At 53.9% G+C, this 23,180-nt stretch overlaps 8 protein-coding genes across 9 annotated transcripts; 3 read left to right on the top strand and 5 right to left on the bottom strand.

Annotated features, from left to right (window-relative positions):
• Positions 1–205: 205 nt before the first annotated feature.
• Positions 206–5,643, bottom strand: LMH87_010322 (uncharacterized protein; the record flags this gene model as incomplete). Its single annotated transcript, XM_056197464.1, has 2 exons — positions 206–5,401; positions 5,596–5,643. The coding sequence occupies 2 exons, from the start codon at positions 5,641–5,643 to the stop codon at positions 206–208; spliced, it is 5,244 nt and encodes a 1,747-aa protein (XP_056054511.1).
• A 47-nt stretch (positions 5,644–5,690) lies between these two features.
• On the top strand, positions 5,691–6,664 carry LMH87_010321 (uncharacterized protein; the record flags this gene model as incomplete). Its single annotated transcript, XM_056197463.1, has 4 exons — positions 5,691–5,960; positions 6,029–6,205; positions 6,265–6,576; positions 6,635–6,664. 4 exons carry the CDS (start codon positions 5,691–5,693, stop codon positions 6,662–6,664), a joined length of 789 nt encoding a protein of 262 aa, XP_056054510.1.
• An 862-nt stretch (positions 6,665–7,526) lies between these two features.
• Positions 7,527–9,328, top strand: LMH87_010320 (uncharacterized protein; the record flags this gene model as incomplete). The annotated part of the gene is made up of 6 exons (XM_056197462.1): positions 7,527–7,623; positions 7,671–7,869; positions 7,925–7,980; positions 8,030–8,233; positions 8,281–8,850; positions 8,895–9,328. The coding sequence occupies 6 exons, from the start codon at positions 7,527–7,529 to the stop codon at positions 9,326–9,328; spliced, it is 1,560 nt and encodes a 519-aa protein (XP_056054509.1).
• A 301-nt stretch (positions 9,329–9,629) lies between these two features.
• On the bottom strand, positions 9,630–14,357 carry LMH87_010319 (uncharacterized protein; the record flags this gene model as incomplete). The annotated part of the gene is made up of 3 exons (XM_056197461.1): positions 9,630–11,378; positions 11,431–14,246; positions 14,324–14,357. 3 exons carry the CDS (start codon positions 14,355–14,357, stop codon positions 9,630–9,632), a joined length of 4,599 nt encoding a protein of 1,532 aa, XP_056054508.1.
• Positions 14,358–14,754: 397 nt separating this feature from the next.
• LMH87_010318 (uncharacterized protein) lies at positions 14,755–15,921 on the top strand (the record flags this gene model as incomplete). Of its 2 annotated transcripts, none has more annotated exons than XM_056197460.1 (1): positions 14,755–15,921. In XM_056197460.1, one exon carries the CDS (start codon positions 14,755–14,757, stop codon positions 15,919–15,921), a length of 1,167 nt encoding a protein of 388 aa, XP_056054507.1. The 2 variants fall into 2 exon arrangements, with proteins under 2 accessions (XP_056054507.1, XP_056054506.1); XM_056197459.1 differs by having other exon boundaries at positions 15,445–15,921.
• A 113-nt stretch (positions 15,922–16,034) lies between these two features.
• Positions 16,035–17,330, bottom strand: LMH87_010317 (uncharacterized protein; the record flags this gene model as incomplete). The annotated part of the gene is made up of 2 exons (XM_056197458.1): positions 16,035–16,228; positions 16,277–17,330. 2 exons carry the CDS (start codon positions 17,328–17,330, stop codon positions 16,035–16,037), a joined length of 1,248 nt encoding a protein of 415 aa, XP_056054505.1.
• A 1,474-nt stretch (positions 17,331–18,804) lies between these two features.
• On the bottom strand, positions 18,805–20,163 carry LMH87_010316 (uncharacterized protein; the record flags this gene model as incomplete). Its single annotated transcript, XM_056197457.1, has 3 exons — positions 18,805–19,265; positions 19,329–19,773; positions 19,861–20,163. The coding sequence occupies 3 exons, from the start codon at positions 20,161–20,163 to the stop codon at positions 18,805–18,807; spliced, it is 1,209 nt and encodes a 402-aa protein (XP_056054504.1).
• A 958-nt stretch (positions 20,164–21,121) lies between these two features.
• On the bottom strand, positions 21,122–21,715 carry LMH87_010315 (uncharacterized protein; the record flags this gene model as incomplete). Its single annotated transcript, XM_056197456.1, has 1 exon — positions 21,122–21,715. One exon carries the CDS (start codon positions 21,713–21,715, stop codon positions 21,122–21,124), a length of 594 nt encoding a protein of 197 aa, XP_056054503.1.
• Positions 21,716–23,180: the final 1,465 nt, after the last annotated feature.

Raw genomic sequence — 23,180 nt, 5'->3', positions numbered from 1 at the left:
TCCATTAAATACCCCCATTCAATCCAATAGGCCATGCAACGCCATGCAGGCCGCCGACGCCATGCAATAAATGATACAAGAACTCAAGAACGGGGAAAGCTTCCCTCATAATGTAGCTTCGCTACTATTGTACAACCCTCCTCTTCTCAAACACCCATGTCGCATACCCAAAAATTAATACAACGCAAAGACAGCTCTTGGTCCATCATCGCTTTCGCGTGTCCTTGCCCTTCTTCTTAGCCTTCTTCTTGTCCTTGGGCAGATCCAGCTTCGTGTACCGCAGTGCTTCCCGCATAAACGCCAGCATGAATTCGTCAATCGTGCCCATGCGCTGCCCGTAAGCACTATACTCCAACTCCACGACTTGCCCGTCGTCACCAAACACCACGTCCGGTTTGTCCAAGGGTGTACCTTGCCGTGCTGTCGAAGCGCCGGATGCAGGGCCACTGGCCTTTTCCGTGAAGTCGGCGTCGTCGTCGTGGATCTCTTTTTCAGCCACACGCGCAGCCGCCACATCTTCTCTATCTTCAGCTTGCTCCAGTGCCCTTCCCACGGTCCGCTGATCACGGCTGCTGTCGGGGCCTCCTAGGACCCGATCCAGTGCAGCATCTGCAGCGGACACGCCTTCGCTGGTATTGTCAACCTTGTCTGCCAGCACATCCTTGATGGACATCTTGTTGAAGTAATCTGTCGTAAATTCTCCTTCTTGGATGACGACGTCATCAAGCATCTGCTTCTGTGACGCCTTGCGTAGGATGTTGGCTTCGATGGTGTGCTCACTGACAAGTCGGTAAATGTGCACGTCTCGTGTCTGACCAATACGATGGCATCGGTCCTGGCACTGCTTGTCCATTGCAGGGTTCCAGTCTTGATCGTAGAAGATGACCGTGTCGGCACCGGTCAAGTTGATACCAAGACCACCAGATCGGGTGGACAGGATAAAGCACAAAATTCGCGGGTCGTTGTTGAAGCGGTCGGTAAGAATTTGCCGCTGCTCAACTTTGGTGGCACCATCCAGTCTCAAGTATTTATGGCCATGGATGTTCAGGAACTGTTCCAAAATATCCAGCACCTTTGTCATTTGCGTAAAGATGAGCGCACGGTGGCCTCCAGATTGCAGTTTGCGCAATAGCTTGTCGAGAGCTTGCAATTTTCCACAATCGTACTGGAGTAGTCGCTTGTCTGGAAACTGAATCGTGTGGCGCATCCTTGCTTCGTGCCACGGATCTGTCGGCGCCTCTTTTGGTAAGAACGGTGCCCAGCGCACAGGTGCAGACAGCTTCAAGTCCTCGTCGGTAAAGCGAGCGGCAGTCTGTCGACCCAGCAAGACTTGGTTCAAATCTCTCGTGACAACTGCTGGAGTGACGCAGGTAAACTTTTCAATAAGTGGCTTGTACTCGTCCGCACGATCACCTAAACCTGGCGTCAGAGATTTGATATGCGACGACTCGTCTTCAAACCAGCTCATGATGAACCTAGACAGTTTGGGCCGAGGCCTGTAAGGTCGTTTATGTGCATCCATCGTGAGCATTGCCACAAGATTAGAGCCGTAGATGGGCTTCTGTTGGCGTCGGAGCGCGTTGACATAGACAGTGTGCTGCAGTTCCTCAAATCTACCCCAGCGCGACGCGCTCTCCAGGTAGCCCACCGTGGATTGCACCGTCGATGGGTCCAGTTGTGAATACGTCTGCTGTGCTCGAACATGCTGTGCTTCCTTGATATCGATCATTGTGCGGTACGAGCTGAGCTGAGCAACACGGTCACAGGCTGTACTCGACTGTGACTCCTGCTTCGTCGGCACCAGGTTGAGAAACCCAAGGTCGACTTTGCGCATGCGATTCTCACGGAGCAAAATGCGCTGCACGCGCTGCTCTACCACTTGGTATTCTGCCGGTACTGAGCATCCTTGGCGGAAAGACGTCATGATGGGCCGGTCGATGAACAGATCTGGATGGTTGCACACCTTGCGAAGCTGCATCAGACAGTTGATAATGGACAAGTAATTACCAGACGACAGCGTTTCTTTGGTCTCGGAACGAGAGAGGAAACCATCGTAAAGCTCACGTTGACGCTTTGAAAGTCGACAGAATTCAACGTGCTCGTACTTGGCTGGCATTTGCTTTTCAACGTCTGCTTTCAATCGACGTAGCAGATAGGGACGCAAAACCTTGTGGAGCTTGGAAATGATTGCCTTTGCTTCCTCGTCCATCTGCTCGCGCCCACTCTCCAGGATCTGGGATTCAGGCTTGTGGAACCACTCGTGAAACTCTTGCAGGTCCGCAAAACCGCCTTCGCCATTCTGCGCAGGCATGAGGAAGAAGAGTAGCGACCATAATTCTGTGAGATTGTTCTGCAGCGGCGTACCAGTAAGCAGCAATCGGGCTCGTGTGTTGAAACCAAGCAACGTTTGCCACCGCTGCGATTTGAAGTTCTTGATGTTGTGCGCTTCATCCAGAATCATGTAATGCCATCGACGGCGTTTAAACACTTGTTGATCTTGAAGCACTAGCTGGTACGACGTAATGCATACGTTCCACACATCGTCGTTATTCCAACCCTGTCGCTTTCTCTTTCGTTCGTCCTGGGTACCGTAGTATGCGAGAATCTTGAACCCAGGACACCACTTCTTGAATTCCATTTCCCAGTTAAGCATGACACTGGTTGGCACAATGACCAAGTGGGGCCCCCAAACTTCGTGTTGACCGGCCAGATGCGCTAGAAGGGCAATTGTCTGAATTGTCTTTCCGAGGCCCATTTCGTCCGCCAGAATACCATTCGTATGGTTGGCGTACAGCCCGGCAAGCCAGTCCAAGCCATCCCGCTGGTACTCACGCAAAGTACCCCGTAAGAGGAATGGCACCTCAATTTTGTGAGTCGATGGCTTGTGAGGAGACTCTGATCCTCCGTCATCCGTTCTATTTTTGACTGGCACCGGCGCAGAAGACGAATCCACTTCTGAGGCTTTCGTCTCGGTCGTATCCGGCGACTGGCTAGGTTGCAAGGTCTGTGGGTTCGATACTGCATCCGTCTCGGGGCTCACAGGCTTCTGCTCCACCGCAGCCTCTTCCGCAGCCTCTTCAGCAACATCCGCCATCGTTCCGTCTTCGTCTTCGTCCCGGAGTTGCATGGGCTCAGCCATAGCAGCTGATTCGACCGGCTTTTCGTCAACCTCCATCGCATCCATGCCGGCCGGTGTCGTTGACGCATCACCCTCCTTCTTGTGATTGCCATTTACCAGGCCGTCGGTCTCGCTTTTATCCAGTGGCTGCTCCTCGTTCTTCTCCAGCGAATCTGGGTGTTGTATCAGAGTAACTTCGTCCTCGTCTTCGAGGGCGTCGCCAAAGACAGACTGTTCCTCCTCAGCATCGACTGCAGCTGTAGGTTCCTCGCTTTCAGTCTCTCGCTTGAATTGCTTGAGCTCTGATTTACCGAACAAGAGTCCCAGCATGCCTCCTGCATCATCTTCAGATTCTTCTTCCTCCGATTCATCGCTTGCAGCAGCTTCGCCCATGTCACTTGATCCCATGTCATCGTCCATATCAATCGATTCGTCGGTCGTCTCGGCACCGGCGTCGGTTGTTTCGGCCCCGATTTGTGTCGTCGCAACATCATTGGGTGCATCAGTAGGTGCGTCAGTAGCATCTTCGTTGCTACCAGGGTCGAAGTTGGGAATGTTGGCGTATTTCGAGCGCAGCTGCTCTTGCGTAAGGCCCTCGTCGGCAACATCCTTGACATCATCGCCATCTTCGTCTTCCGAGGATGACATGACATCGCTGTCTTCGTCGGAATCGTCGTCGCTGCCTTCATCGGATGCTAGATCGGAGTCACCTTGCCCCAGGCCATTCATGCCATCGCTCATATCGTCGCTGAGGTCGTCGAATCCGTCTTCGTCAGACAGAGCCTCCGAGTCGAGACCAGCTTGCCGAGCTTGTAGCTTCTGCTCAGAGAGATTGACTGCTTCGTTTAGAGCGGCTTTGACTCGCTTCTGTTCCTCGGCTTCCCATTCTTCAAGGCGCTGCTTGTTGACGTAGGCGCGCACATTCTCCCAGGTTCCGGTCATGGCTTTCAAGACTTGCTTATATCGAGCAAGACATAACTCTCGAGCCTCAGCTTCTAGTTGCTCTGTTGACTTGGGCTGCCTTCGTATCCATTCATCACGGCAGGCTTCTGCCAGTTTCTTAGCGGCGAATCTATGGCGTTGCTGTTCCCCGAGAAGTAGCTTTCGGAAATTTGCTACAGCTTTGACCAGGTGATCTTGGCGTGCCCACTGTTTGGGCATATCGTCGTCTCCTTCGGGGGCGAATAATGAGCAGCGGCCAGGCGCGAGCAATCCACCAGGTTCTGTTTCATGTTCGATTCTTAAGATCGTTCGTGCGTCTCGGAGAGCCAGCTCGTCTGTATAGTATGGACCATCTTCCGAAGCTTGTAGGCCGCCCTCTTCGACCGGGAGGCCACCGGCGCGCGCCCAAAAGTCCTCGAAGTTGGTGCCCAGCTTTGGTCGTTTTGGAACTTGTCCCGGGTGGACCAATGGTATTTCTCCAGAGCGCCCAGCGCCCAGCTTGATCCGTGGCGATTGGCTGACGTCTGGTTCATCGTTGCCGTCGGTGTTGACATGTCTAGACGATCGCATCGGTCGCGTGGAATGGCGTGTGTAGACTGGAGGTGAAGGCGTGCGCCTGCGAGTCCGGGTCACAGTTCTCTGCGTTGGCGCTTGTCTTTTGGCGGGTGCTCTGGAGGAGGAGTTCGGAGCAGATTGTGAGACGGACGGTTTTCGGATTTGTCGCGAGACAGGGGTTGCTGCGGCTGTTCGCGATGACCTCGACAATGACAGTCGTTCCTCTTTCTTAGGAGTCTTGGTCTGTCCTCCAAGAGAGCCTCTAGTTGTCCGCTTTTTGCCTTGAGGCTGCAGTTCCAACGGAAGTAGATTAATGCGCCCTGACTTGCGGCGGCCGCCCTCAGTGAAAGATGTAGGCCCATCAGCGGCGGCCTGCTTCCACGGTGGAGATTCTGGCTTGGGCTTTTTCGCGCTGGGTGGCGGCGTCGCATCTTGGGTTCGCTGTCGCTTGGCTGGGCGTTCGGAGCCGTCGTGATCGTGAGAGTTGTGGTTTTCGGCATCGTGTCCGTTTGGGGCCGGGATCGTGTCCTCAGGAACGTGTCCATTTGCTTGAACGACCACAGAATCACCATTTGACAATTTCTCGTCTGGCTGCGGCACGGACACATCACTCTGCTCTGATTTGAGCGTTGGAGGGTCTTCCACGGGCTGAGGCTTGCCTGGCGACGCGGTGCCGTTCATTGTCACGAAACGGAGCCAGGCAAAGTGGGAGTCGTTGGGTTCCGCGCGGATGGCATTTATCGCAAAGAATTTAACTCTACGGTTGCGCAGTATGTCCCCAAAGTCCTGCAAAAATTCTGCCCATGTTCAGCATTCCATGGGCGGCGTAAACCCTGATTCTCGTTGGCCCTGATGACGCGGGCAAAACTTTTTGGTGAGATGATGCTGGTTGAACCTTCGCAAGAACGCGCTGCACCGAGTTGGAGACTGCTGTAGCATTTGCAGTGGCAACCCCCTAGGTGAGTGCTAGTGGGGCTTACCTCAGTGGCGGCAGAGCTTGAGAGCAAGGAGCTTCCATACGTGTTCATATGAATAAAGAAAGTTGCTGGTAAAGAAATATACATTTTTTTTTAAAATGCAGACTTATTCACGTTTATATGGCTTTGACATCTACCCGATTTTAGAGAACTCAGTCTCTGTCCTAACTGCCAGGGATCTGCTTGTAAGTGAAGCAAGTCCCAAGCTGGCTAGACTACCTACAAGTGTCGCGCGACTTTGGTTCTTCTGCCTCAGGCATCAAAGTGGACAGAACCTCAGCACCAAAACGCTACCACTCGGCACTTTCTCCGACAAGTCATCAATTGTAGAGCTAGTTGGTCGCCGCAACGCAGTCAATTCGCCCAAGGTGCGTCGCTAGAACGCTGTCCTCAACCGCATTGAGATCCGATAGTTAACATTGAGCTGCCGCCGCAGATGCTTTCCCAACGAATTGTTCGCTCCTCGGCCCTGCGCAGCAGCCTCGCCGCTGCCCGCCGTGCGCCCGTTGTCCAGCGACGATCTTACCTGCCGACTCATTACGCCGATAAGAAGACTCTCGACGAGAAATATCCCGACCCCCCTACGATGACTGCGGCCGAGGACCCCGGCATGGTCAGTTGAACCGACTCGGCCATGATTGGCACAAGAACAATCATGCTAACTCTACACAGAACGGCGGATACATCAACCCTCCCCGCGTCAAGAGACAACACCGCGACCCTTATGCTCAATGGTGGGACCCCCAGGAGCGCCGCAACTTCGGCGAGCCTGTTCACGAGGATAACGATGTGCTCGGCATCTTCTCGCCTTGGGACTACACCTGGACCACGACCGGCCCCGGCCTAATCATGATTGGCACCTTTGTCGCTACTTTCCTCGGTGTCTGCGGAATTGTCTACCTCAACTACCCCGATCGGCCTTCATACCCCCGTGAATTTGAGGGCGGGCTGGAGAAAGAGCTTGGAGGACCTGGTGCCGTGAGAGTACGTCCCAGAACAAGTATGAGAGCTTTGCTAGACGCCGCTAACACTTTTCTCTTAGGCACGCATGGAGGGAGACGAAGAGCCTTAAACTCGACTACAAAAACTGAACCGAGATCTCTTTTGTACATAAACAGGCCAGGTACCGGTCGGAAGGAAGGGCTACTGAGTTTCTTTGCCGTTCGATTATTTGGTCCCGCCGAAGCACGACGAGGCGTTGCGTTGTTGAAATAGCATACCACAAGTATGGCTGTATAACACGAATCTAAATTACCTATACACAGACAGAGAACTCTCGTCGAAACACTCCGCCATATCTCAGTGATAATCAACAGTGATATACACAGGAAAATACTTCGAGCCAGGGCAATATCCACCTAGGAACTTGCTGTAGAGGTTGCAGGGGAAATAACCAGGACTTCGTTTGCAGCCAAATGTCTGGCAGCTGGCAGTGTGTTTGACCGGCAGCCGAACCGGCAGTCCTGGTGCTCGCATTCTCAACTTTGCAACAGCAACGAGTTATCCTCTTTTTCACAGCAATGCTCTCGCAGATGTAACTGTCATCGTTAATCTGCCCTTCACTTTCCAGCCGATAATGGTACCCTTCTGCTAAAGCTATCTGCTGAAAGGACTCGTTTGTTCGGTCGGCAGTAGCGTTGCAGCCGTCCTCTCCGTTCGGTGCGTCTACTCCTGCTGCGCTCAACCCTCGCCTAATAAATGTGCCATCGGTTGCCATAGCATTTAAATTTATGGGCTGATGAACTAATTTTGCTCCTGCATGGTGCTGAACTGATACTGATGTTTACGCGCAGTCAGGCCTGATGTTGGCGCCAGCCGTGGCGAGTCAAAGATACGTTACTAGTTCAATATTTGCAGAAGCTCATTGAAGCTTCCAGCATTATCCTCCGCCGCATTCCTGTCCAGAACGTCATATTCGCGAGACGATCTCAAACATGCGTTACGAAGATTGGGATATACTTCTGTTCCCGCGCGATGGCAAAGTCCCACTAAAGGAATTCAAGGTGGCTTGTCATGTAGTTCATGACAATGGTAATATCCCAACTCGTCAAACATCTACTGCTCTAACATTATTCTAGAGCTCTCACACATCCATGGCTCCCTCGGACTACCAACAGTCTGCTGCTTCGTTCCCAGTCTGCCGGCAGGCGCTCCGTACAAGCTATCGATACATTCTTGGTCGACGCCGCCGATAAGTCAGTTTAACAGATCATGCGGCAAGTTCGCCGATCGAGTTGTCTTCGAAGTCCGGCTATTCGTTGACGGGAGCATGGTGTCGTCAGTCGCTGTCCGCGAGTGATACTTGTTGTTCTCTGACTCACACTATGTACAGGTCGTCTTCGATGAACCGAGCAGGGCCTTGGCCTAATGTCTTGAAGAATTCATTCGGTACACCCCATCCCCCTCCGGAAATTACCTCATGCTAAAATTCACGCAGAATTGTCTACTAGCGGGGAACTTGAGTCCCTCAATTTCCCTGCTTTTCAGCGAGAGCTCCTGAACCAAAGCTATTGGAGCCCAGCCGATGATCTCGGTCGCATCAAAGTCGTCATTAGCGAAAGCTACCCCCGAGAGTCACTCTCTGTGCCATATGAGAGACTCAAAAATCTCGTAGCATTTTCGTTCCAACATGCACCACTGGGTACGAATGTTCTCCGTCTGGGCGAATACATTCTAATGATGTGGTAGAAATACTGGAGAGCTCCTCGATTGCCTGGCCAAACAGCTCAATGTGGCGCACCATGCCATTCACTGCATCGGCATCGTTACCTACCAAACACTCGGACAGTGGCAGATCCCATGCACACTCACCTCGCCCACGAAACAGCATCGCACATGCGACTGTGTCATTGACGGAAGCCGTATCTAGCACAGATCCACTTCAAGCGTCAAAGTATAGAGACAGCCTGAAGCCGCCGGCGTTTTCTTACTTGGATACTCAGCCGTCTCCCAACGTGGTAGCGTCCGATCCCTTTGTTGAAGCCAACGCTTATTTTGAATGGCTCAGCGGCATCGGAATGGGGCTCACTGGTGACACAAACTCGACCCTGAATCCCAATGTCGCGGTTCGAAGAAACCAAAAGTCAAGCACGGACACAAGCATGCCTGACTATATTTCCTCTGATCAGACGCCGCTTCTAGTTGGGACCGAACAAGATGGCTTTGCAGTTAGGGGCAGCGGTGAAGGGGACAATACGCACATGAAGGTTCCCACCAACACTCCCACGACCTGTGATCTCAACATTACAGAAACCGAAGGTATGTGTTTTCATAAACTCTTCGATTCCAGCTAACAAATATAGGCGTACATTTTGCTATTCTTTCGAACGCTGACCCTGTCTCTGCGGATGGCTCTACGAACAACTCGTTTCTGAGCCAGTCAGCAACTATGTCGCCGCAGCTTCTCCCGACCCCGTCGATGGAAGTCAAATCGAGAAAGGAGAATAAGGCAAAGCAGATAGGCACACCTCCGACAGTCGCCGCTACCATTTCCTTCAGTGGAGAGCCTGTCAGCGTCCGCAGAGTCTCTCAACAGCTATTTAAGGCTGGTGGCCTTGTCATGAAGGCTAGTCCTACCAGCGAAAGCGCTTCACGTCGCGCGAGTGCGGAAACACCAGGCAAGCGTATTCGGAATCTCACACCCACTTCGTCGAAAGTTTTTGAGGAGGACGAAGAGCCTCACAGAGCTAGCCCTCGCGTTCGATTCAGTGCACTCGACGAAGCTGGGGCTAAGTAGGGTTAAATCATCGCTAATCAAGCCCCAACACCTTAACGGAATCCTGGGATGCATACCCTGAGAAGCAGCATTCATTTTTCGGGGTGCAACAAATTATTCGTATCTGGGAGTGTAGCTCTTTGTTGATGGCAACGACATCGGCCAATGCAAGCAGTGTTGTGGGCCTTGAATATTTTGTAGGGAGGTGTGTATGCGTTTGTCTGTTTTCTAATGTCAAGCTTGTTCATAGTGAGGCGCTGTTAAAACTTAGAATTATCTGCCTAGTGTGTTTTTCACGTGAATCTAAGTGAGATTAATCCTTTCAAGCTACTATTCGAATGCCCTGGGCACTCGGCCTACTTTCACTCTCAAACACCAGCGGTCCGCCCGAGGGGCCACTTGCGTCCAGACTGACCGTGAGCGCCTGCTTGTCGCTGACGACCCGAACAGTCTCGCCCAGATTTCGCCAATCAACTTCGATATTATGGCCCGTGGCGGCACCGCTTCCACCCTGTGGCGGCTCGCTGTACACTTCGCGGATGTCGACGCTCGGATACGGCAGCCAGCCTCCCTTTTGCGGGATCAGAATCAGCGGGATCTCGGCTTCGGTCTCGGGCGTCGACGACGCTCCCTCATTGTCGTCGCCGTCGGCGGCACATCCAGGAATGACAAAGTGGCCCTTGCGGCGGCCGCCAACGAGCCAAGACTCGGCGCTCGCGGACACGTCGTAGCTGAACTCGAGGTCCTCGGTGCGCTGGCTCTCCGTGTCCCAGATGCGCGTCCACTTTAGGTGCAGCGTGGCGTGGAGTACCTGGTTGAGGTACACTGTGGGCGTGGCGCTGCCACCGCTAGCATCGTTGATGATGGCGGGGAGGGGCCGCTGGAGGCGGACGTTGGCGGTGTGCACAATGGTCAGGGAGGGCACCTCGACGGGGATGAGGATGGAGGAGGGCTCGCCGTCGGCGGCGGGGCTCGTGTGATTGGCGATGGCGAGGCGCTTGTGCTCCGTCTGCCATTTAGTCAGGCATGCGGCGAGGCTGCCGACGACGGCGTCGGCAGCGAGGCCGTGGAGGCGCTTCTCCCAAGGGATAGCGTGGAGGAACGAGGTAGACACCTCGCCGAGGAGCGCGGCGCGCTCGAGGTCGTGCGGCTGCAGGCTGCGCTTGAGGTCCTTGGCGAGGGAGGCGACGACGGCGCGGGCGTAGGTCGCGAGGGAGGCGGCGGCGAGGGCCGCGCGCACGGAGACCCGGATGAGGTCGGCGACTTCGTCGTGCAGCTGCGTGTAGTGCAGCCGCAGGTACATGGTCCTGGCGGCGCGGGAGGCTACGCGCGCGTCGCTGGTGCGGCGGACGCGATAGAGCATACTGGCGGACTGCTTGGGGAAGACGGTGACGGCGGCGGGCCGCGTGCCCGACGTGGCGGCGAAGAGCTCCGAGTCGAGCAGCTCGCTCCTGTAGAGGCGCAGTGGGCCGGCCGTGGCCGTGGTGACGTTGAAGCGCGAGAAGAGCGCGCCGTGCTTGAAGACGTCCTGGACGTTGACGCCGACGACGAGGGCCACGGGGACGCTAAACGTCTTGGCGAGGTGGTAGGACTCATCGGCGTCGGTGGTGTACGTGACTTCGACCTTGGCAAAGACGTCGTCAAGGTCAAGCTCGGTAGAGAAGGGGAAACGCAGGGTGACGGAGGTTTCCGGCGCCATGGCGTTGAAGTGGAAGAGGCCGGACTCGGGTGGCTTGGCGAGCTCGAGGGCGGCGTCGACGACGGTGGCGTCGGTGGTGAGCAGCCGCAGGCCGCCGGAGCTGGGCTTGATGCGGACCTCGCAGCGCTTGAGCATGTTCCACCCGGTGCTGATGGAGAGGTCGAGGCTGTTGTTCTTGTCCAGCGAGGTGTGCTTGGCGGCCTGGAGGTCGACGTCGAGCGCGTTGGTGTGCTGGAAGAGGGTGATCTCGGGTTGCTTGAAAATGGCAATGGTGGGAGACTGGGACGCGTTCACGTCTGCGTCGTAGTGGAGGAAGATGCGGCTAGAGTGCAAGCCGAAATGGTTGACTTTGTACTTGCCGGGAATGACAGACTACGCGAAGTTAGCATTGTAAAATCGAGGAGGTAACGTTCCTTATACATACGTTGGTGTATACAGAGAGCTTGTTTTTGCCCGGCTTTAGAACCACGGCGCCCTTGTTCTCAAATGTCAAGTCCCTGATTGGGCCCTCGTCTACGCCAGACACTTTGAGCTGAACCTTGTCCAGCGTAATGTCGTCAGGCAGCAGGCTCCAAATCCCAATAGATACGGAGCACCCATCGCGGCCCTCTTCGTAGCTTGGCGCCCCCAAAATGTCCACATTCGTAAAGAAGAGGGAGAGAGGCGATCGCACATCGCTTCGCAGGGACGACGCCAAGTCGCACAGCTTGGCAACAACGCCTTTGATTGGCGAGTCTGCCGATTCTTGCTTGGGTCTCAACCGGCGCGCTGACGAATCCTGGATCCGCGACAGTTCGGCAGCGCTCGACATGGTAAGAAGCTGCAGCGCTGCCCTAACATACTCCAGATTGGCGTTGCGCTCGCTCAGACACTGCAGATACATGACCAGCATCGAGAGCTCAATCATGCTCCATCCTGACTCGCCAAAGAACTGCAGGGCCTTGTCAAAGTACGACTTGGCCGCAGCGTATTCCTTCAGAAGGAATTTCAGGACGGCCAGGTCTGCGATGGCAGTCTGAACGGCGCTCTGTTGGTCGGCCACTGTGTAGTGGCGTAGCGCCTTGTCCGTCATGATCTCATAGAGGCGGTAGAAGTCTTGAGAGTTCTCCGTTGCGGAAATTAGCAACTGGCTGCGGATGCCGGCGCTGGTAGGTGTCGTATTTATATTCGGCTTGTTTTCGCTATTTGTTGAATCGTTATCATTGCTGTCGTTATTATCGTCGTCGAGGCTAATGTCCTCCATGACCTCAATGCCTGAGTCCTGCACAACAGGTGCTTCATCCCAGCCAGTGCTCCAGCCTCGGACTTTGCCCAATCTTTGTAGAATACTCCGAGACATCATGTACAGTTCTGCGCGACCAGCGGCCAGCTCTTCGATGCCAACTTTGAGAAATGATGTATTTTGGTCATCACCAGCTGCTCTCGCAGGCGCACGACCAGGACCCGGGAATCCGGGACTGGGTGGTGGGTTTCTTGGCGAACTTTCGTTAAGAGAAGAATTTCTCGCCGGGTGCATCATAGTTTTAGGCTCTGGGATGGAGGCCTTTTGCTCTGCCCCCTCTGTCGGCGGTAGGGATGACGGCGGAATAGGCAGTGCTTTGGTCGCTGTTTGCGCAAGGATTTGCTGCGCAATGGAAAATGCAAAGGAGGACACCAAGTTATCAATGACCTGATACGCCGCGGTGCTAAATCCTTCCTCATTACTCTTCGGAGACTCGGCTAATAAAGAGGTGATAATGTCGTGCCGCATAATGTTCGACAAGGATGGGATGAATTCAAGCGTTCTTCGACAAACTTCGGCCAGTATGCTTAAATTTTCAGTATCATCTTCCTTGTGAGGCGTTGCTTTTGCAAGTGGCGCGACGCCTTGAAGAACAGACTCTTGTTGCTCCTTGAGTCGGGAAAGTAGCTGGTCTCTGGTGACGGAGGAGTTCGCCTGGCGCAACAACAGCGCGATTTGGCGAGAGAAGATGTAGCATCTAAAGTCGAGTACGGATACCTTGTTGGCCAGAATCATATCGCGATATGCCTTCTTCGCATGGCTAATTGGGATATCGTCAACATCGATTGTTGGTTTGTCAGCAGATTGCATGTCGACAGCCTCTTCGTCATTCGAGCATCCCGAAGCCTCGTCAAGTGCTTTTCGGGCAATCTTTCCGAGATCATCAGTGAACGGCAGCATCGCGCCGCCATGGCTCTCGGGCTCGCCCGTGTCCGCTTGCTCGGCAAGAACCAAATCGAGGCCCACGTTAAGTTCGTCATACCCAACAAGTGCATCTTCAACCAGACCAACATTTTCAAAGCCGAGCGCTAGACCTTCCTTGAGAATGAAAAAGGTGCAAAAGTTCCAGCCTGGCAGTGTGCGTTGAGTATCCTTCTCCTTGATGTCTTCTTCATATTGTGTGACACGTTTGTCGAATGAGCTTAGGATCAGGTTCTTAAACTTCGTCACTAACTCGTTCCACGCTCTCTCGGCATCCTGCTCAGACTCAAGGTACCCCGAGGGCACGGCAGGGACAACTCGCGGCAGCATATCATAGGGAACATCGTTGATGCCGATGCGGATCTGCGCGATACGATCGGGGGCACTCTTGCTAGAGCTGTTGAAGTCGGAGCGAAACTTTTCCATAAGGGGTGTGGTGCCTGCCCTCCATCGCGAGCCCGTGCTCTTTTCCGCGCTCCCTTCTGCTTTACCAGTGCTGCGCGGTTGCGTAGATGCTGCCGTGTTGGGGATAACAACATGCAGAATCAGCCACTCATACGCGTCATGGTTCTCCTGGTTACTAGCCTTTTTCGAAGAGCTCGCTGGCGGTGTGTGTTCTTTGATCCATTCGCGAACCTCTGCGCGAACAGTATTTTTGTAGGAATCGTTGTCGTCGCATCGCACCAGGAGGACCTTGAGGTAGGGCGTGCGGCGCAACCCCGGAATCTGGTGCCGTCGACCTGCTGTGCCTTTGGGAACTGCGGATTTGGTTTCGCTGCCTTCGGTGGCCTCGGTCTGGCCACCCACGGCCTGTGTCTGGAAACCATCGTCTTTTGCCTCGGATGCGGCAGGCGGCTTGGCCGGCGCGGGTTTCTCGTCTTGCTGCAGCTTTCCGCCGTCCACCAGCTCAATGTGCAGGGTATCGATCGAGCGCAGCGGCCCCGAGTGCGACTGCCAGTGAAGATGGTGCAGAGGCAATCGGGGTATCAGGCCCGGCTTCAGGAGCTCGTAGACATTGTGAGGGTCAAAGTACTCAACTAGACAATCGGTGAGAGGTGGTCCACAAGAGCGCGACCGGCAGGCGGCACTCGGTCGCTTGGGGTTGAATAATTACCAGTAACTTTTGACGTTGAAGCTTGCTGCTCCATGGCAAAGCGTTTGCCATTGGTCTCTGGCAAGCAGCACTGGGGAAGAGGTGTCGTGTGTAGTGTGAGCGTGTGTGTCGCAACTGGGAGCTGTGGTTAACTTACGTGGCGCAGCCTTGCAGCAGCCTGAAGCCGCCCTAGCCACCTGCGCCTCTCGCCCTGGGAAGCCCCTGAAGGGACCGCCACGGGGCGCTGTGGAGAGCCGCTAGCCACAGGGCGGTGAGTGCTGTAAGAGGTGTTGCAGGGGAGCCACTCGCTGGCCTGACGCCATCAACGTGCTGAGGTTAGCGGGGTCTCGGCAGAATTTATTGGCGGGATGGAGGGGCAAAGAATATATCGCCGTCGGCTTCGTCATTTTCTGTTAAACAACTCTTTTTTTGTCAAGCACGCGGCTCTCATTATGTCGACTCTCCAGGCCGTCAAGTATACCCGGGGCAAGCTCGAGGTTCTCGACCAGCTTCGTCTGCCCCATGAATTCCATTACGACAATGTCGCGACCCGGCAAGAGGCTTTTGACAGTATCGCCAGCATGCGCACACGTGGCGCGCCAGCTATTGCCATTGTCGCGAGTCTGGGTCTCGCTGTCGAATTTCATAATGGCTCTGTCCCCGAAGGCTCGACTGAATCCGTTGTCTCCTACATCGACACCGCCCTCGACTATCTCAAGGAAAGCCGTCCGACGGCCGTCGACCTGACCAACGCCATCAACCAGCTCAAGGCCAGAATACGCGCTGCCGGCGCCGCGGCTACCGCGATTGAGATTGTCGAGGCCTTTATCGACGAGGCGGAAAAGATTTTCGAAAAGGATCTCAAAACAAACATGGCCATTGGCGACTACGGTGCCGAGTGGCTGCGTGCGCAAGTCGGTGCTAGCTCCGACAAGCAGATTTCCGTGCTCACCCATTGCAATACCGGCTCGTTAGCTACCTCTGGTCATGGTACTGCGCTTGGAATCATCCGCACGCTTCAGTCCAAGGGTCTTCTCCAGCACGCATTCTGCACAGAGACCCGGCCATACAACCAGGGCAGCCGCCTCACTGCCTTTGAGCTCGTCTTTGAGGGTATCCCTAGCACGCTCATTACCGACTCTATGGCCGCCTCGCTCTTCCGCACGCGAGGCGCCGAAAAGAACATTACAGCCGTCATTGTCGGCGCCGACCGTGTCGTCCGCAACGGCGACACGGCCAACAAGATCGGTACCTATCAGCTGGCCGTCCTGGCCAAGTTCCACAGCATCAAGTTCATTGTCGCCGCCCCCACGACGAGCATTGATCTCGTCACCGAAACTGGCGACGGTATCAAGATTGAGGAGCGCAAGCCGGAGGAGCTCACCCAAATTACAGGTGCCGTCATCAAGCCCGATGGCACCGTCGACGAGACTACCAAGGTGCGCGTTGCTACAGCTGACCAGCGTATCAATGTCTGGAACCCGGCCTTTGACGTGACACCCGCCGAGCTCATTGATGCTGTCGTCACGGAAAAGGGCGCGGTCGAGAAGGGTGCAGATGACAAGTTTGACTTTTCCAAAATTATGCCCGAGCGCTGGGCGCAGATTGTCAAGGCGTGATGAGAATACAGGATATAATTCGTACATGAAATGATCTATAACGCAGTAAATATGACAGACTTCCTATTCCTACACTACAACCTCATGCCAAACGTTCACGCAATGCAGATCTTTTATGACTTGTTACTCAGCGCATGCTCAATCAACTTTTCATAGTTTTCAACAGCCGACTCCAGGTCGCCCACAGTCAGGGCTTCATTCTCGCCGTGCGCAACGAGGATAGAGCCAGGTCCGTATAGATATCTCGTGAAATTGCCCTTGAGATTGGCGACATCAGTGCCGTAGTTGACAGTAAGAGTTTCGAAACCTATGTGATGTCAGTCATATTCACAAGCACCATGCCAAAGACACTCACCTTTGACGTCGCAGTTGCAGTCCACAGTGCCATAGCCGGGATTGCAGGTCATCTCAAACGCATCCTTGTCAACCTCATCCAGGATAGCCTGAATTCTCTTCTTGACGATCAGATGGCCATTCTTCTCCGGCCCAATAGCAACGCGGGCGCCAAACTTGCCCGTCGCGGACGCAGCCACCACGTTACCCGCCAGACCGCCTTCCATGACGCCCAAGTTGAACGTCGTGTTGCCATAGAGCTCGGAGCTCCCGAGATCCGTCTCGAGAATCTTGGACACAGCGTGGATGAGCAGCTCGTTGGCCGACTTGCCGAGCCAGGGGTACCCGCTGTGGCTGGCGACGCCCGTCACCTTGAGGTCGCAGAAGAGTGCGCCCTTGTGGCCGCAGACGAGCTTGCTCTCGGTGGGCTCGCCAAAGATGACCGAGTGCCACGACGGCGGCTCGTCGCGGGCGTGAGCGGCGTCGGAAAAGGTAATCATGCCGTCGCCGGCAACCTCCTCGCCGACGACAAAGACGAGCATCACGTCGTCCTTTTTCACGCGCCCGGCGGCCACGAGCTCCTCGACGGCAATCGTCATGGCGGCGACGGCGGCCTTGGCGTCGACGGACCCGCGGCCCCGGATGACGGTGTCCTTGGTGATGGGGCCGTCGTCGATACCATAGGAAATGAACGGCGGGACCACGTCAATGTGGCTGGAGATGAGCACCCGCGGGCGCGGGTTCGAGTACTGGCCCGGCCAGGCCAGGACGTTGAAGCGCTGCGCACCTTCGGGCGTGCCCTCGCGCGGCTCGACGAACTGGATGTCGGCGCGGAAGTCGCGGCTGATCAGGTAGTCGACGAGCCACTGGCCGACCTTGAACTCGTCGCCCGAGATGGACGGGATGGTGACCAGGTTCCGGTGCAGGTCGATCAGGGCCTTGCGGTACGAGGGAGCGTGCTTGTCCGCGGAGGTGGCGCCGTGCAGCTTGCCGTGGCCTTTTAGGGGCGCCTGCTCCTGGAAGCAGAGCGCAGCCGGCAGAGCCGCGAGCACGGCGACAATGGATTCGAGACGCATCGCCCTTTTTTTGTGGTTTCTATGCGAAGCCGGCCCGATGTTGGTATTTCAATGCGTGGATGCAAAGTCGAGGTGCAATTGCGTGCCCGATTCCGTGGATCTGTCTAGCTGAGGTCCGGGGGTGGAGACTTTGGCCAACGTGCCGATGCAAAGCGGGTGTTACGCATGAATTACAAGGGTTGGTTGGGTAAAGCTTCAGTGTACTTGTAGTTTTATTAGGCGTCTACTTTCTATTTAGTGTAACTTAATTGCCGGCCACAAAGGTTCCAATGCAACGGGCGCAGCCGCCCAACATGCAGCTACATAGTGAGCCCAACCAACCTCCACCTCCTTCCTTATCATCATTCTGTCTCAGCTCCCCCACTCCTCTCTGCTCAAGGCCCAGCGTGTCAATAAAACATGGGCATTGCTCTTCGATCATGTGGAAATAATAGCAGCTTTATTCCAAGTTCCTAGACCTGCAGGTTATGCTCTGTATTGCGAAACATTTTCCGATATATTAATGGATCATTTCGCCACCTTTGGCCCAAGACTGGGAAAAACCAGGCGACCTTTCCTAAAGGACCTGCTATCAAGGCCTTCCATCCTGAGGGTTGGAGAGAGAAGCCCGCAAATACACCAAGCACGCCTGGTTCGTCAGAGCTGCTTGCGGCGACTACAACGACGACTGTTCATGCACAGCAGCAAAAGGACGGCGCTGGATGCCCGTATGAGCAGCAGTGGCGACAACTTCTCGTATGTCAACCACCGATCAAAGCTTTAGCATTGGTTCAAGAGGTCGATGTACGTGGGAGCGGAGTTTTTTAATACCACGGCCTTACCCATCATCCCCAAGGGCTACGGATGGGCTTTCTCTACGATGCTGTTAGGTATTGCATAGTATCAAGCGCAGCCGTGCTGAATTAATGTGGAACAAAAGAACCGGTGACCTTACTGATGATTACCGAGAGTACACTAACGACTCTGGCTTCAAGAGGACTGACGACAAAGCGTGCTTGATGATTGCAGGACATAATAGTTGTGGGTGTGGCCAAGGCGGGGGACTGACAAGCCGCACCTTCGGGCAGCCTCAAGTAATCGAAAGTGGCGGGGAAGAAATAGAGTATTGCATGTCCGAACCCAGGCGCGTGACTCGTTTCATCCGTGATCGATCGGAAGAGGAGGATGAAGATGAGGATGAAGATGAATAGGCTCAAGAGAATGAAGACGTACTGATGGAATAGGGGCACAGGCTGTCAGCAGGAAGGAGGTCAAAAGACAGTATCCAGTACATTTGTTACAGTTTTCATATTGAGGAGTATTCTGTTCACATAGTAAGGCTCAGCTCCCCCTCCAGGGCATTGGCTGCTGCTCCATCGAGAAACAGCAGCTATCTAGGGCGTGACCCTGGCTTGGCCACGACAGTCATTACCAAGATCCGGCTCGATTACGATGCCTAAGGTCTCCCGTACCGAAGCGCGAGCAATGGAGAGGCCTAAGCAGAGACGCCATCATAGGCAACCAAGTTGACGGTATCATCCCTCAAGCCTGAAACCTTTCCGGCCGTTCCAAGAGCCTTGATCTTATCGATCCACTCCTGGGTGCTTTTGAAGGTCTCCAAAGCAGCCAGGTATAGTGCCACGCCAGAGACGTATGGAGTCGCGAAAGAGGTTCCAGAACCTCGTATCGGTTCGTTATTCTCGCTTGTGATTGTGAGAATATCCACTCCTGGGGCCAGGATATCGACGCCTGCTCCAACGCCGGAACTGCTCCAAAGTGCCCAGTCCCGGTCAATCGCGCCGACTGTCACAGCATTGGGAGCCGCGGCGGGAGCAACCTCTCTCACATTATAAGCCTTATTCCCTGCTCCAATAACGGTGAGAATACCCTTTTGAAAGGCAGCTTCTACAGCTCTGGTGACTGGGTCGTTATCCGCATTTTCGAGCCCCTCCGCGACTTTGAAAGTAGTTAGACCTTTTGTCATTCTTTCGAAATAGAGAACATTGTTTTTCCACGTACCCATGGAGATGTTGATGACTGATTTATGGGCTTGTGACTTGTTAAGAATGTCTTCGACGGCCCAGCTGAAACCTCTGAGGATGTTCTCCGCAGTGGTTCCGCTCGCGTGTTCGAATACCCGCACGTCAATAATTTCCGCGTGTTTTGCAACTCCGTAGGTTGTAGAGCCCTGACATCCAGCAACACGGGTTCCGTGGTTATAAAGGTTGTCAAAAGACCCTGTCACGCTGAATCCTTGCTTGACGCGCCCGCCAAAGTCTGGGTGGGCGCCTTGGATGCCCGAGTCAATCACATAAGCGAAAGTCCCCTTGCCAGCGCTCTCGTCGTAGATGAAGTTATTGGCTCCAGGGCCGTGGCTGGACATGGACGCCAGGCCATGGTCTGCAGCCTCCTGGGTAGCTACGGCATCGGGTGTAAACTTCTGCTCAAGCTCTGCGCTGTCAACCTGAGAAGTTTCAGAAATTATTCAGTATTCCAAGACGGTGGCGGTAGTCGGTTCGTGCATGGAAGATGCATAGTCCGGGGATTATACCTCTGGAAGCTCTCGGATCTTTTGCAGGGTATCATCGTCAAAAGAACCAGAATATGCCTGGAAGTTTCCAATGGAAAACACATCTTTGATACCGGGGAGAGAAAGCTCGCGTCGGCCCAGTGAGTTCATGTGCATTGCATGAACCAATTCGATATGGGAGTCCACGCTGCGTGTTGAGATGCCTTTCTTTAGAACGACGATGAATGTTCCAGCGTGACCAGACTTTTCGACTCCAGCGGCACCAGCGAGGACTGATGCGCATGTAGCCGCGAGAACGGCGGCGAGGGTGTTGAACAGCCTCATCGTGCAGTGTTAGAGACGGTGCCCTGGTCAAATAAAGGTTTTGTGGGGAAGGTGATTTGAATAAAACCCAGTATGCTGATGAAGGGATGCGGTCAAGGAGCTACCAACAGGTTATTACTCAATATCCAAAGTAGAGTCAGTATCCTGTTCTTGCTAGACACGTTCTTCGCTAACGCGAATCAACTTGGCAGGAGAAAGCTCGTTCTCACCTCTTAAGACAGTTTCAACAATATAGACCAGTATTTTGACGTGTGCAGATGAGAAGATTAGTATATCGGAAAAGTTTTCTCAAACAAACAGTACGAATTTACATTGGGGGATGAGGCTTGGACTTTACTTTCGTGGCTTGCTTTCAATCTCTCCATGCACGAGTCTAGAACACCAGGTGTGGCGAATTTTACCTTTGTGTTATCCTCGCTTGCAAGCTCAAATTTATTCAGTAGAAAAGTTCTTTTCTGCTGAGTTAGCATATACCTTGGATGGCTTTGTGCCACGTGATACTATCGGCTCGCATCTCCGCGTCTTGCTCTTACCTCAACACGGGTCGATCAGATCTGATAAGATACGTGCGCTACCGGGACATTTCCCTGACGACATTTAAAACGCAACATTCTTGGAGGCCCTACGAGGCTTGCGACGGCGAGTCGAGAAAGGCTTACGGCTGCACATTCTGGTGAGTATGGCCCCTCTCATCACCAACGGCGAGCCCTAGACAAAGCCGGCGCAGGCCGCAATGCGAGACGTGTTGTCTACTGGCACAAGCCTGACTTACTGGCATAAACACTTCTGACAGCTCTGCGGAGAAAAGCGATAAGGGATTACTTCTTGGAAAGTTAAAATCACGATGTTCATAGGTCAAGTCGGAAAACAGAGTTTCTTATTTTCTCTTCCTCTTTTCTCGCGAGTACATGACAAGTTCAACTATGAGCCTGACGACCTGATGAGGTGTTCTGCGACACTACTCTGCTGTCGAGACAAGAGTGATGGTAAAGTCGCTGCTGCCGCTCTGCTCGTGCTTCAGCTGCTTCGGGAAGTCCGTGTCATCCTTGATCTCGGCCTTGCCCTCGGCCTGGTTCTTGCCAAAGTAAATGGATCCCGTCGCCACATAGACGTTGCTCACGGTGTCGCGCACGTAGATGGCGGTCGTGACGTCCTTGCCGTCAAACGGCATAGTTCCCACGGGGGTGAATGTGTCGACCTCATTCGACTTTAGTTTCACGTCGCCAATGTTGGCGGCCTTGACGGTCAGCAGGTAGCGGCCAGGCGCGGCGCCCGTGGTGTCCTTGAAGCGAATGCCGATGATGAAGGTTGGCTTGGCACCGATGGCGAGGACCTCGAAACACTCGTAGAGCTTCTCGTCGCCTTGGAAGGACGCCTTGTCGGTGGTCCATTTCACGGTCGGGACGGGGTGGTTTTCGGCCCACACCATGAGGCCGGCATCCTTGCCCATTCGGATGGACTTGTATTTGGTGTTGAGTACCAGGTGCTTGATCGTTCCAACTTCAAAGGAGTCGGCTGAACCATCAAAGTTCTCCTGAGGAAAAAAGTCCATATTTTATGATTGAGGATGTAAGATGTTTCAATTGAACAAGAGTGTGGAAGTGTGCTTGAGCTATGGTGATGGAGCCGGAGTTGGAGAGATATCCAAGGACGCGTCACAGCATATTTATAGATGGCTCCTCAATCATCGAGGCGAACTCATGCTTCTGACTTTTCGCTTTTGTGTTCTTCATCGGGGGGTTTTTTTTTTTTGCGCCTGGCGCGGATGTGTTTCCATGCTGGCGGGGGATCTACGCTGCAGGACGCAGCAGCCTTCTCAAGCCGTGCTTGGAGGTTCAGCTAGCCATAGAAAACAGGGACGATCCGGCATACTCTTGAGTTGTAAATATCGATAGGATCCGATGTCCTATGTCAGCCAGCTATAGGCTTCGGGGGGCATGCAAGGCTAGCGGAGATCCGAGACACTGTATTTGCAGCGCACTGGATCTGGCTGTGCTTTTCGACTCAGCCGGTAACTATTGCCAGGCTCATGCAGGAGCGTTGGAGTTTTTCAAGACACGGCTACTACATGGCACTCATGCACTTTGGGGGCGAAGCATCTGCCGGGCCGAAGATCTCGGCCTGATGCGCTGCAAATTTTCACATCAGCCAGCCACAGCGGCCGGCATCCGCGCACAAAAGGAGCAACATTTCCAAAACACAAGATTTTACGGACCACGTATCGCATAGACCTCGGTCATTTTTACATGGCGGCGAGCATCATCATGCATGATGACAGAGATACTCGAGACATGGCAATCAGGCAAAGGCAAAAGTCGGACACCTGTTGATCGGCCGCCATTCAGTCGGTACGTAACGTTGTCTGATAGGCACTCCAAGTGGCTGGCTGAGTAACGGTGCCCAACATGGCGAGCCGCTGCTGCAGAATTAGAAGCCTAGTCTTTGCATTTCGGCAAACGATAGGACCGCGCAAAAGAAAATTTGTGAGTCAATCACATCGCGGCAGTTTGTGCGAGCCAATTGCATTGCAGCTTTCTTTCAGACTGGCGAGAAGTTAGCAATTGTATCTTTACACGCCCCCAACCTCAGAGCAGTTGATGTTTCACGGACCACAGGGATTGCCGGTTATCCGTTGGTAGAGATCCTGTAGCGTATACAAAGCATCGTAATGATACAAGTACTTGCTTATATAGTTCAACCTCCAAATGCTTACACTTAAAGCGATTTATCGTTCTGCTCAATCCGTCTCTTTTACGAGAAGTGATATATCTCTACACACAAACGTGACCGTCGTTGCCTTGCTCGGTGAACAATTGATCAGCTATATCTCAACTGCAATGCTGGAGGCAGGGGTAGTTGATCATTTCCAAAATTTACACCAGCGCAGCAGATGTCGTGGATGCACTGCGAGCTGTATGCAGGACTATTTGGTCTTCAACGCGCCAGATGATTATAAATATCAGCTCCGCTCGCCCACGATTGCATCTACTTTTTAGCCGTAACACTACTACTAAGCG

Source organism: Akanthomyces muscarius, chromosome 5 (genome assembly GCF_028009165.1).
Source record: "Akanthomyces muscarius strain Ve6 chromosome 5, whole genome shotgun sequence".
Taxonomy (NCBI): domain Eukaryota; kingdom Fungi; phylum Ascomycota; class Sordariomycetes; order Hypocreales; family Cordycipitaceae; genus Akanthomyces; species Akanthomyces muscarius.
This window is presented reverse-complemented; position numbering and strand designations above follow the sequence as displayed.